Consider the following 14,091-nt stretch of genomic DNA (forward strand, 5'->3'; position numbering starts at 1 on the left):
ACAACACAAATTCCCTTACTATTTTTACGAGCTCACTTAATTGTACCTATCCCCAAAACTTTAACTGAACCGAGTAGTCTATTTACCATATTGCATAGAAGGTATAAGCACTCATGATAATGTTGTTATATATTTTATCATATATTTAGTAATAAATACAGTAGTTTTTAACATTTGATATATAGCCTGCTGTTTAATCCATATCGCGCACCCTTTAGCATACCCTTTAACACACCCTTTATCGCACCCCTACTATTTTTTTCTTCATTTTTACTAAAAGTCCGTTGTAATGTATGCTACATTGAAGACCCATTGGTTGCCTTCGGCTGTTGTTTGCTCTATGGTCGGGTGGTTGTCGCTTTGACATATTCACCATTTCCTTTCTCAATTTTAAGCTTATCAAGAAATATTTTTTTCAAAAAGGGTCCTAAATGAACGGTCATTCGGGCGTGATGCAATTTATTGAATGACGTCATTGTTTTGCATGCGACGTCACAAACGTCGAGTTTTCATATTTTCTGGCACACGAAATGCAACTATAAAAAAGAACTCAATGAAATACCATACAAAACACACAAAAAAATACAATAAACAAACTATTTTTAAAACAACAGCACACAAATTGTAAGGTAACCCAGGTGCTTCGGATGAGTAATTGATCAGTCCTTTTAAAGCTTTTAAAACATGACAAAAGTAGAACTGAATGTAAACCAGGTTCTGGGGATCAGAAAGCAGTTCATATATAATCTCCTGTTGAAATATATGATAAAGCGTATAAAACATGGCAAAATCTGTATCACATGCCGTATCACCCTCGACCAATATCATCCCTCGGGCCTAAAGGCCCTCGGGCTGATATTGGTATCTAGGGATGATACCGCATATGATACAGATTTTGCCATGTATTATTCTCTATTTATTTCACATTGATATGGGCAGTTATCTGGTTTTGAATATTTATGCAGTCAATTTTTTCAGTGCAATTTAACAATGGATTTTCTTCTTCGGCTTTCCAATAAATAAAATGATGAAACCCTTATTCTTGGGTCGTATGTTAGTTTTAAATTTCTCTCTAAAACAATAATGAAAATGGGAAGAGAATTCCTTTTCTATCATAACTTTCCCTTATATTGGTTGTGTAATGTTCCTTTTGATGTTTTTATGTAGTGTAGAGTTTTCAATTTGTTTGATATGTTCATGTTGATAGATATGTTTCAGATTTTGATCATGTTTATAGTTGACAAATTTCCTGGCTTAATTCAATTACTCACGTATATCATTTTGAAAAGGGTAGTCTTTTCCTGACGTAGTCGTAAATATTAACATTTCCTAAATAAACTCATAGATCCCAGGATTAATTTTTTTGTATTTCCGCCAGACGCGCGTTTCGTCTACAAAAGACTCATCAGTGACGCTCGAATACAAAAAAGTTAAAAAGGCCAAATAAAGTACGAAGTTGAAGAGCATTAAGGACCAAAATTTCTAAAGGTTTTGCCAAATACAGCTAAGGTAATCTATTTCTGAGGTAGAAAAGCCTTCGTATTTTAAAAATTCAAAAGTTTTATAAACAGTATATATATAAATATGACCATATCAATGATAATTCATGTCAGCAGAAGTGCTGACTACTGGTCTGGTGATACCCTCAGGGAATTAAAACTCCAGCAGCAGTGACATCGACCTAGTGGTTGTAAATAAACTCATAATTGATACCAGGATTAAATTTTGTATTTCAGTACGCCAGACGCGAGTTTCGTCTACAAAAGACTCATCAGTGACGCTCGAATCCAAAAAAGTTAAAAAGGCCTAATAAAGTACGAAGTTAAAGAGCATTAAGGACCAAAATTTCTAAAAGTTTTGCCAAATACAGCTATTGCAATCTTATCATGAGGTAGAAAAGCCTTAGTATTTCAAAAATTCAAAAGTTTTGTACAGTAAATTTATAAATATGACCATATCATTGATAATTCATGTCAGCCCAGAAGTGCTGACTACTGGTCTGGTGATACCCTCAGGGAATTAAAACTCCACCAGCAGTGCCATCGACTTAGTGGTTGTAAATAAACTCATCATAAATATCAGGATTAAATTTTTTATTTACGCCAGACGCGCGTTTCGTCTACAAAAGACTCATCAATGACGCTCGAATTCAAAATAGTTAAAAAAAAAAAAAAAAAAAGGCCAAATAAAGTACGGAGTTGTAGAGCATTAAGGACGAAATTCATCAAAGCTAAGGTGAACTATATCTGAGGTAGAAAAGCCTTAGTATTTAAAAAATTCAAAAGTTTTGTAAACAGTAAATTTATAAACATGACCATGTCAATGATAATTCATGTCAGCACAGAAGTGTACTATTGGACTGAAAATGACATACTACTTTTTCGTATTCTGTCACACAAAGATATAAATGATTCCTATGATAAAAACAACGTAAAGCTGAATAGTTCAAAGATTAGTGATGTATAACGAATACGAACTTTAGGTCAATTGATTAAATTACATTTGGTTCATTTTTAAATGGCTCATTTAAATTTCGAACCATAATTGCGTATCGCTTTCCTACAATTCCATATGTCGTACTACAGAATAAGTCTCATTTAATCAAATATCATTGAAGATGTGTAGGAGCTGCATTTTCAAGATACGTTACAAATAAATCCAAAAATTGATCTGGAACATAACCGAATATCGATTGCATCTTATGATAAGTCACACCAAATAAAAACAAGATTAAGACACTACACTTGAATCTTCAAAATGGTACAATTCTTAATATAAGTTTATGCGAGATTTAGAAATAAAGCAAAATGAAAAAGGAAAGCCAATGACAGCTACCTGGTTCAAATTAAAGAAAGTGAGATTAGCCATGCAACGTAGACACTGCTTCATGTCATACAGGTGTAATATAAAACGGACCTAAACTGAGTTGTACATTTGACGTTACTTCGTGATATTTGATATGGCTTTGCAACTGTTTTGATTAGAGGAACACTACTGAGTGTTATTTACAAGTGTCTGGCGTACCAAACTATAATATCTTTGGTGAGGTTTAAAAATCACTGTGTCGTTTGCACTGTTGAAAGACTTTTCGTACCAGAGGGTTTCATCAACCCAGTAGTCAAAACTTGGCTGATATGAAATATAATTGACATGTTCATTTTCGATTCATGTGCGATTTAAAGAATGTTTAAATATACAAAACACGGCGGTCTTTCTATCCCAGGTAAAGATTGTGTACGTCGTATTTTGAACAACATTTTGCAATTTTCAGTTATTAACGCTTTTCAACTTCGTTATATAATTTGGCTGTGCAACTGTTTTGATTTGAGCGCGTAAGTAGACAATGAAACGCGTATTTGTCGTATTAAGTTGTAAGATTTATCAGTTCCCTTACCCTGAAAGATAAACCCTTAGCACCTTCTGCGCATGTCATGTAGTGTATATTGGGTTAAGAGGCCAATGAAAAGGTGATGGCGATTTAGAGATGAAAAGAGAATTTAATTTGTGGAGTATTGTTTTCTGCTCAATTTAAAGGATGTATTAATATTCTCTAATGCTACTGCTAATGTCTGAATACAATTTATTTATTTTTTAAATTAACAAACTTTGCAGTTTTTGCAATATTCCTGATATGCAAATCAATCGAATGGTATGAAAAGGGGATTTCAAATCTATTATGTGTGATGTTTGTCTAAATATGGTCTTTAAGACGTTGTTATGCGACCTCAAATGGTATTATAATTCTTAGCTTTTGTTCTATTTTTTGTCACAAATTTTGCGAAATCTTAAGTTCACTGTGTTGTGTAAAAAGAAACCGGGGATGCTGGTGTCCATGGTAACGAGTCCTGCAATTGCGTAAAAGGAAGTGTCCTTCAAATGTGTAAAGGAATTGTGTCTTCAATAGAAGGTGTAACGCTTTTTGTGTTTTCTTAAATCCTGTAAAGGGTAGAGGGAGTGACCTTCAAATGTGTCAAATGTTGTATATACTTTAAAGTTAAGGTACCAATAGTTGAGATCCTTCAGAAGGTATATAAGGAATGAAACGATTTGTTGAAATGACGATATATTATTCTAAAAGTAAATCGAGGTGATATTGTCATAATCATAAATTAACTGTTTACAAAACTTTGAATTGTTTGAAATAATAAGGATGCCCTACCCGTGGGAATAGATTAACTTAGACGTATTTGGCAAAACCTTTTGGAATTTCGGGTCATCAATGCTCTTCAGTAACTGCTAGTAGTCCGTTGTTAATTCATGTTTCATGTATTATTGTAATTTCTTCTGCTAAATATTCTGACATCCGATTCTTTTAGACTGAGTTTTACTGTACGTAAAGGCTGTGTGTTTGTTTTTTTAATTTAGTTAATTTATATGTTTTGGAGTTTAGTATGAACTTCATTATCACTGAACTAGTAAACATGTTTGTTTTGGGGCCAGTGGGATTTTCTCGCTGCGTTGAAGACCCATTAGTGGCCTTCGCTTGGTGTTTTGCTTTTTGTTCGGGTTGTTGTATGTTTGACACATTCCCAATTTCCATTCTAAATTTCATATTCAACTTCTTTTTTTTACTTTTAATTAGAGCGACACTTTAAAGACAAAACGCACGTCTGCATGGCATATCATTTTTTAATCCTGGTATCTATTCATTATAAACAAATGCTTTGTTGTAAGATCGAATTTTTGTAGTAATAAATACACGACATTTCGAAAAAATGTCTTACTTCATCGAAATACATTATAACGACACAATATTTATCTAGGTGGTATTGACCAGCTTTCTATTAAGCAGACGGTAATTAACCAATTATTATTCCTCTAATTCTGTCACAAATCAAACATGTTGTAGTTATGCATATGTTAGAATAATCTACCGTTTGGCAAACTATAACATCATGTGTTCCAGTCTCCCAGTCTTAATCAATCATTAATTGTCATTACTGTTATAGCTGTCTGTCGCTCTACACTATAAAGAAAAATGGTAAATATGCGGATGTTAACAGTCTGTGCCGTCTTGATTACTTTTTCTTTCTTGATCGTGAATGTCAGGCTTAATTCCATAGAAAAAAGGTAAGACATTTATTAATATTCTATACAAATGAGGGATGGGAAATTACAAATAAAGGACAATGGTCTTGATAACCTAAGAATTTTAAACCAAAAAGTTAACTTTTTTAAGAGTATTTTACAATGTTTTACATGATTTATGCTGGTGAAAATTTCAACATGATAATAATAATTCTCCGCTAGTGTAAAGTTTACAGAATCGTTTAATTCAAATTTAAAAAATTCTGCTTGGGTAGCTTAATAGTCGAATGGTACCCAACTATTTTCAATAAAAGATTGTGTCTGTACCAAGCGAATCTGCACTTTAGTTGCTCATTGTTTCATATATTTGTTTTTCGTAAATTATTTTGTTATAAATTAAGCCGTTAATTTTTTGGTAAAATGAAAAATATGTGTGCCTCTAAAAACAATAATGTTTTTAAAATAACTTGTATGTAAGCACAGTCAGATCAAAGAGCACGATTGGTGTTTTATTTTTTTTATTTTCTTAAATTCAAATTAAGACTTTCTGACAGTCTGAAATTATTGCTCTCTGACCATTCTGACATTTTTCATGTTTGTCAACGTGTTAGTTGACCTTTAATCATGGTAATTTTAAATATGAAATTCTAATAATTTCGTCATTACATTTTATTCACATGCTTTTAAAGCAGTTGTCCATTAAACTGATAATGAAAGTTTAAACGAGTATTAAATTTAGCTAAGTAATTGTCTTTTTTTCAATTCATTCTACATGTGATGTATGCAATTATAATAGTTTGATCCACCGATGTACATTTTCCTTATAAATTTGCCGTAATAAAACTGTTTTGCTCTTAATCAATATAACTTGAATGTGGTTTTGAGAGATTTCGTTCGATTTTTTTCCTTCTACTCCTAGCTACTGATATCTATATACATTGTACACTAACTTTATAATAAATTATATCGTTCTACTACAGAGTAAGCATTCTATTGTGCGTTTTGTAGAAACATTGTTAATGTAAACTCCAAATTAGATTCAATATATGTAAAGTATATCAGTCTTGTCCATCCGCATTTTTATTATCATCGAAAGATATGTGTATTGAATTGTGTCAATTTCCAGTAAAGCATGACATTTGTTATTTTGCTTTAACATTTTTTTATGTTCAGAAGCGTATACAGAAGTATCTACATAGAATTACCTCAAATTTTAAAAGTGGACGTTTTTGCGCATTCTGCACTTTTTATCGGTAAAATTCATAGCTGTCAATTTATCGCTTAAAATGGTTTTTAATATTTTGTAATTTGAATCATGTACATTTTGAATGAAAAGTTCAATATTTGAATTGATACGTATTCTTCATGAACATTCTGTATGTCAGGTTCATTGGTTATAATTTGTGTGTAAATGATTAAGAAAGTGTACCAGAGATGGAATTAACCACCCGACGTTTTTGGTTCAATCCATTTCACCAGGTTTACAATCTCTTTTGAACCTTTTTCAATGCAAATCAATTTAAAGCATTTAAACTATCATTGCCACAGTGACAACTATAAGAAAAACAAGACCATATATGCGTTTGTATTCGTCACGTTTTTACAAAGGCACATGTCCCTAAAAAAAATATACTTATATACTTACATGACGTTTTTTTAAAGACAAGTGCCTATGCGATTTTATCATGAAATAAGACATTTTATCGGTGAGACGCATTCACTTTTCGTTTTACTTTGCCATATAAAATGTGATGTGTTTCTTGACTTTCTTTCTCTGATTTAAAAATAATTACTTTATTCAACATTTTAGGACACCAGTTAAAAAGCAGTCACAAGAAGTATTTAAAGGCATTAGTCGTGTCTGTGATAAAGACGAAAACAATGTATTGAGTCGTTCGGAACAGGCATGTGTGCGCAGGTTTATGAGTATGGTCATGGGCTGAGAAGAAAGTAACCGTTACAATAAAGTGTAATTATAAATCTTAATGTACATAATTTTCGTTTCTGAAGGTATGTAGTAGTCTTTTTCAAGCTCACCTGGCCCATAGGCTCTATTTAAATTAGATATGTTTTGTTCAGAAAAAAGGTTGATACAGGTAGCTAATTAGCTATGCATGTAGATGAATTGAGATGGTTCTACGATATGCTTTGAAAATATCCATTACTGCTTCTTACTATCAATTATTTTTCCATATTTTTGCAGAATAAGCATGTAAAGTTGGTTTTTTTATTCCGAATTAAAGTTTATTTCATTGATTTTGTATTTAAATTGTGTCATAGATTCGTTCAGCTAGTGTATGTTCACGTGTGTTTATATTTTTTTTTGATCGAGTTGAGCCATTTCAATATTGATATTTTATTGTGTGTCTTTCAATGTTGAGATGCAACACTATTGTTTCAGATAAGGGTGAAGGTTGGTACCTATTAAAACGTGTAAACCCGTTGCATTCGTTTGTACATGTTATAAGTCAGGAACCTAATGTTCAGTAGTTGTCGTTTGTTTATGTTGTTCATACGTGTTTCTCGTTCTTCATTTTTATATAAATTAGACCGTTGGTTTTCTCGTTTGAATTGTTATAAATTACACTAGTCATGTTTGGGGCCCTTGAAAGCTTGTTGAACGGTGTGTGCCAAGGCTCCGTGTTGAAGGCCGTACTTTGACCTATAATGGTTTACTTTTACACATTGTGACTTGGAGGGAGAGTTGTCTCATTGGTACTCACACCACATCTTCTTACATATATGTAAACATAACAACACAGATCAATACCAGGCTTACCCTTACAACATGATGAAATAACAAAGCACAAATTTACTGGCAAATGTCGTTGAAACATCAATATTTTAAAAGTTGTTTCTTAAACTTTGGCGCTAAAAATCCAACAATTAAAACCAGAATTTGATATTATAACATCAGTAGATATACTTTTGTATTTTCTTTTTCAGATTTACATTAAGGAAAGACTACTCAAGGACAGTTACAGTATTTAACGACATTTTGGAACTCTGTTTCAAATCTGCAATTACTAAAGTCATATTCAATTTGCATTCTGAGATAAGATATACGAAACATTTAAGTACTTGTATTTTGTATTTCATTCAACTTGTGGATATTCCGGACATTGGTTGTATCTCATTCTGATAAGTTATGTTATTTCAAAAGCAGTATCTTTTTTGGAAAATATTTGAATTAATAAAATGTGTTGCATGCATCTTGGTTTCTAGTGGAAATTTTGGATATTTCATGTCAATGTGTCGTACTTTGGCATCTAATTATTAGTAAACTATTAATGTTAACAGATTCGTCAAAACTGAAATTTTGTCAGATAGCATGCACATTTTGATCTTACTTTCCAAATAAAAGCCTAAACATTCGATTTCACTTCGTTTAATCTTAAATACCAATAAGACACTTGCTAGATTAAACATATTTATTTATAGTGGATTGGGAAACAAGTTATTGCAACTTATGTTAATCCCTTTCCACTTTGCAGGTGCGAGTGCTGCCTTGTAGCGGCATTGCTCAGCTCTTTTTCGACATCTACAAGGATGTCTTTTACGTGCAAGATATATGGCTCTCTCTTAACACTGGTTAGCCATCGTCCCCTTCCGACGGACTATCACCGTTTCTCAAGACCATACTCGCAAATGGTGTCAAGGGAGAGCCGAAAATTCAGTCCATAAAATTTTCTCACCGCTACGTGGATCGTACCAGGATCCTTTGTGTTAGTAGTCAGATGCGCTAACCACTAAACCACGGCTCTAAATTTTGATGTTGCCATTGATTGTTTATATTCTGTTTTCTAATTTCCATAGTTAAAACAGAAAAAATAAAATTTAATGTTATTGCTTTGTTTGCAAATTGGTTACCACCCAGATCGACGAGAGGGTTATTGATTGACAGTTTGTTGATAAACGTCAAGTGGCAAATATTTTATGCATGTTTAAGACGAGAACAAATTAACAATTGCATGTACTACAACAAGTACTAGGTTCTGACCGTTCTGCAATTATTAAAGGGGGTCGACCGTAATGAAGGTCGAGACATTTGGAATACCACTGTAAAAGGGCTTTATTATATAGGGAATGAAATTGTAACAATGATTATTAACGTGATGAACGTGTGGCACTCTCTACTCACGAATTTATACATCCCGCACGTCGAAAGAGACTGTCACTCATGACTTTGGCTGGGGTTTTACTATCAATCGGAAGAAGACCAACAGATTATATATTATATGTATCTACTCCAGTCAACCCTCTGGCCTTCTATCGTTTGGTTATATGTTGAATAGTGGCAGACATTTTGCTTTACAACAGGTTCCTACGGACGCATTTAAGGGTCAATCAAACCTGATTGATTTAGACTGCTCTCGATAAAGGGTCTGGTGTGACGTGTTTGGCTTATATGTAACTTGGATGAGGACTTGTCTCATTGGCACTCACACCACATCTTCTTATATCAATCTGTCCGTTTACACAGAATCTGAATATCCTTTTGAACTTATGCATGCGTATAATTGCTTAACTAAGTAATTTTTTTTTATATCCATTAATAAACCACAATGAAGATCGACAAAAATATGTATGAACACAGGTTTAATTCACAATTTTCTTTGTAAAATGGTGTACCAAGTCAGGAGTATAGCATGGTGTACCAAGTGAGGAGTATATCAGTTGTTTTCGCTTGTGTCCGTTGGTTGGTAGCGTTTGGTTTTGTTACGGATTCTTTAGTTAGTTTTTTTTTTCGCTTACCCCTTTTCAATATACCAAGGAGTTCGGTATTTTTGTTGTACTTTTTATGTGTCATGCAGTTCGCTTTTAAAGCAACAAGGTGAGAGAAATTTCATATGAAGACAAATAGAATCAAGTGCTACTTTCAACTTGAAACAAAAATAATAAGAAGAAAACTAGTAGATTTTTTTTCAAGGAACTATTTAGTAGACAAAAGAGCATATATGATATCGAAACCATTTTGAAACAAGTAATATGTGCTGGAACATGGATCCTATTTAGAAACGGATGAAGAATTATCTGATCAAGAATCATTTTTCAACTGAAACGTATTTGGTCGACAAAAAATATCAAATACATCTGCGCAATAAGTACAACTGTTTGATTTCTACAGGTTGCAATTCTGTAAATATATAGACAATGCAATTTCCCATAGGAACTCCCTTTGCAGCTAAACTGTGACACTTTTACTATGAAGTTTCCTGAAAAAATATATCCCAGAACGGAAAGTTAATATGCACTATTATTTTATTCAAAGGTCAAAATATAGTGCTATGCGGCATATTTTCAACATTTATATGCCCTGAACTTCTAAAGAGTTTTAACTCATATTAAAATTCTAAACTACCCTTACCTCCACTCCTTAGAATTAAATTTTAGGCGCTATCATGTTTTTCTATAATGGTAATATTCCCAGGTGATGTCTCTGTGAGATTAAACAAATTAACATTATATATCCATGGATATTATATATCGCCCCAAAAGAGGAGTGATTTGAGAGACAGTTGTATTTACAAAGTACAACTTACGAAATGTTCGTATATATATATAAATTTAGATCCGATGGATACATTTGTTGTAGGGTTGTCACTGACTCAGACGTACTTATGAATATAATTATTTTCTGTGACTGTATCTTACATTAATTTGTAGGATCCTTTACTATAGATAACTTAGCTGATCTGTAACAATAACATCTTCATGCCTTATATATCATGTACTGTAGTACGCCGCTAGATTAAAACTGACGTGGAAAGGTAACACATGGCCAGCGAAAGCTCTTTTTTTGAGAGCCCAGGTGGTCGTGTGGTCTAGCGGGACGGCTGCAGTGCAGGCGATTTGGTGTCACGATATTACAGTAGCATGGGTTCGAATCCCGGCGAGGGAAGAACCAAAAATTTGCGAAAGCAAATTTACAGATCTAACATTGTTGGGTTGATGTTTAGACGAGTATATACAACTATATATATATATGCAAATAATAAAAAAAACTTCTAAATTTTTTTATTATAATCAATTTAATTAAGAAGGACAGCTCTAACTCGACACAATTTACAACATTTATTGGTGATTAATGATTGTAAGTGGTTATATCAGGGTTTTTTTTATATATTACTATTTGTGAGTATTATTGAACCTTTAAACTTTAGAAAGGGAGATAATTGTAAACATATAGATTGAAGTTACAAACAGGTAACATAATAAACATAGATACGATTGCGTATCAATAGAAACGTTAAGGTGTGTGATCAGAAAGATGGCTGAAAGTTCGGTATGTACAACCGACGATATACTAGTCTGTTCAATCTGCCTCGAAACATTCGATACACCAAAGTATTTGCCATGTTTACATACATTTTGTGAAGGTTGTCTTTCAACTTATATAGCTTCCGGGTTCGAAATAGGACAAAAATCAAATATGTCTTGTCCCATCTGCAGACAAACCGTCGTTGTGCCAGAAGAAAATGTTTCTCCTCAAGATTGGGCTGCACAGCTTCCTTTGAACTTTCTTATTTCTGGACTGATGGAAACACAAAAGGTTCAAAGATCTAATAAACTGTGTATGATGTGCGAAAGGTTAGGAGCAGAAACAATGTCAAAAGCAAGTTATTTTTGTGTAGAATGTTCTGACACATTGTGTGATACATGTACAAAATATCACAACTCTGTCAAATTTCAAACAAAACATGAAGTGAAAACAATTGGAGCTTTTTCATCTGAGGATCTCACTGCAAACGCCTTTAAAAACAGCTGCGCTGATCACAAAAACAAATCCTTGGAACTATACTGTGAAGATCATGAAGAACCATGTTGTTCTATGTGCGTTTCAATACAACATAGAAAATGTGATAAGGTCCTTTCAATAGTAGATGCTGCCAAAGGATTTCGCTCTTCTCAAAACGCAGTATTAGTAAAGAATGATTTAGAAAACATTCTTAAAGATTCAGAAGCAATAATTATTTATAATAAAGACCATTTAAAAGAAATAGAAGCACAGCACAAAGATGAACAGCAAAAACTAGAACAGATTTGTAAGGATTTGATATCTACGGTGAATACTTTGGAAAGACAAAGAAAGGATGAGCTTTCAAAAACTTATAGCGAAAATAAGGACAAAATAGAGCAAGTTATTTGTATTTTTGAAGGTTGCAAACACTCAGTTGAAAATGAAAAAGCCATTTTAGAAGTATGTTTTGATAAAGCATCCGAAACGCAGGCGATGATTGAAGTCAATAAAATTAGAAAGCAGATAAAGCAACATAAAGTTCTTTTAGAAGAAAATATGAATTACCGTAGAAAATATGCCATGCACGTACAAGTTACAGATTTGCCAAACGTTCTTCTTTCAAATCTTCAAAATGCCCTTCAAGTGAAATGCAATGTATCCGAATGTGAACTGAAAATAAATAGTGCATCGGTTTATTCTTTCAATCGATTTAAAAGCCTTGGTACAAACGATTCTTATTGGCATATGGGGGACTATAAACTAACGTTCCAGGCATCAAGCAACATTTCATTTTTTGGAATTCTTTCGTACGGTCCTAAGACTGAATTAGAATATGAAGTTAAAATTTGTCTGAATTACAACAACGCTACTTTAGCTAAAATATGTAAAATCTTAAAGAAGGAAGATGCTAAAGAGGAAATCATTAAAGTGAAATTTGACAAACCTATTAATCTAAAAGCTTTTACGTATTATGAAGTTGTCATTAATCGGACCCCACCAGGTATTTTCCATTACGGCGAAGAAGAACATTTGACAGCAGAGTCGCATGGTGTAACATTCACATTTCAACATGGCTATTATAAAGGTAGAGGGCAAATACCAGGATTTTTGTTTTTGGCTTAAATCCGAAAACAATTAATGTTATTGGCTAGTATAGGAAGAGTTTAGACGTTTTATATTAAAACTTTGACTGTGCTACTTGTTCATTCTTCTTAGCCATCACTTAATATATTCTTTATTCCAAAAGCAATACTGCTTATAGGTATCAAGTACAATAAATATTACATTAAATATAATAAGCAACAAATATTACAATAAGGTAATTCATTAATATGCAATTAATACAATTAAAAACAAATGTAGGAGCATGATATTAATTAGCATTATTTAACAATCTTAGTTAAAGTATGATATACACATTCAACGATTACGAATTTTTTCGGCAATACATAAATACTTTCCAAAATTATTAAGTTCTTTTATATTACGAACAGATAACAATTGTATAAGTTTAAATACTGATGGATTTCTCTAATAATAAGGTTTGATATACTTCATACGAATATCTTTGTATCCAATACATTCCAAAATAAAATGATATTCATCTTCAACAGAATCACAGTTGCACACATTACATATTCTATCGTTTCTGTTTATATTTAAAAACCTTCCAGTTTCAATGTTCAAATTATGTGCATGTATACGATACTTGCTTATTAATGATTTATATCTAAAATTAACAGGTCTACTCAGATAAAACTGCAAACCATGACTGTCATATATGTATTTGTAAAACAGACATTTAGAAGACTCCTCAAAAAATGACATTGCTTCAGATATAAACCTATCAGTAACACGCTGTTTGAAATCAGCTATAAAAACATCTACATTTAAAACATTTTGTGTCAACCAGACATAATTACATAATAAATCTCGTATTTTACATGACCAATTCAATTTATTTTTACTTTTTACATTGCTAGCCTCCAGCATTTCTGAATAACAATTTTTCAGAATACAATTGTCAGTGTTTAACAATTTACACCAATATTTCTTCATTTTACAGTATCTTTGTACATACATAGAGACTCTACCTAGTTCAAAATACACCATGTAATTTGTAGTACTCTTCTTAACTTTCAAAATCCTCTTTAAAAAATATAAGTGAAGAGTTTCAATGTCAATTGCTTTATGATATCCCCAAACTTCGCTACCATAATTCACTATGCTTGACACATATGTATCAAACAAAGACAGTAGTGTTTCTGTATTAAAAAAGTTTTCTTGAATTTTACTGAATAAACTAAAAACAGCTTTTTTAC

The 14,091-nt window shown here is 32.4% G+C and overlaps 1 protein-coding gene and 1 long non-coding RNA gene across 2 annotated transcripts; both read left to right on the forward strand.

Moving 5' to 3' along the window:
* Positions 1-4,932: 4,932 nt before the first annotated feature.
* On the forward strand, positions 4,933-8,872 carry LOC139490495 (uncharacterized). The gene is made up of 3 exons (XR_011656353.1): positions 4,933-5,070; positions 6,839-6,997; positions 7,975-8,872. It is a non-coding gene; the product is annotated as an uncharacterized lncRNA (long non-coding RNA).
* A 2,355-nt stretch (positions 8,873-11,227) lies between these two features.
* Positions 11,228-12,964, forward strand: LOC139490497 (E3 ubiquitin-protein ligase TRIM56-like). Its single transcript, XM_071277272.1, has one exon. It carries the CDS (start codon positions 11,300-11,302, stop codon positions 12,890-12,892), a length of 1,593 nt encoding a protein of 530 aa, XP_071133373.1. The 5' UTR covers positions 11,228-11,299; the 3' UTR covers positions 12,893-12,964.
* The last annotated feature ends 1,127 nt before the right edge of the window (positions 12,965-14,091 follow it).

Source organism: Mytilus edulis, chromosome 10 (assembly GCF_963676685.1).
Source record: "Mytilus edulis chromosome 10, xbMytEdul2.2, whole genome shotgun sequence".
In the NCBI taxonomy this organism is placed as follows: domain Eukaryota; kingdom Metazoa; phylum Mollusca; class Bivalvia; order Mytilida; family Mytilidae; genus Mytilus; species Mytilus edulis.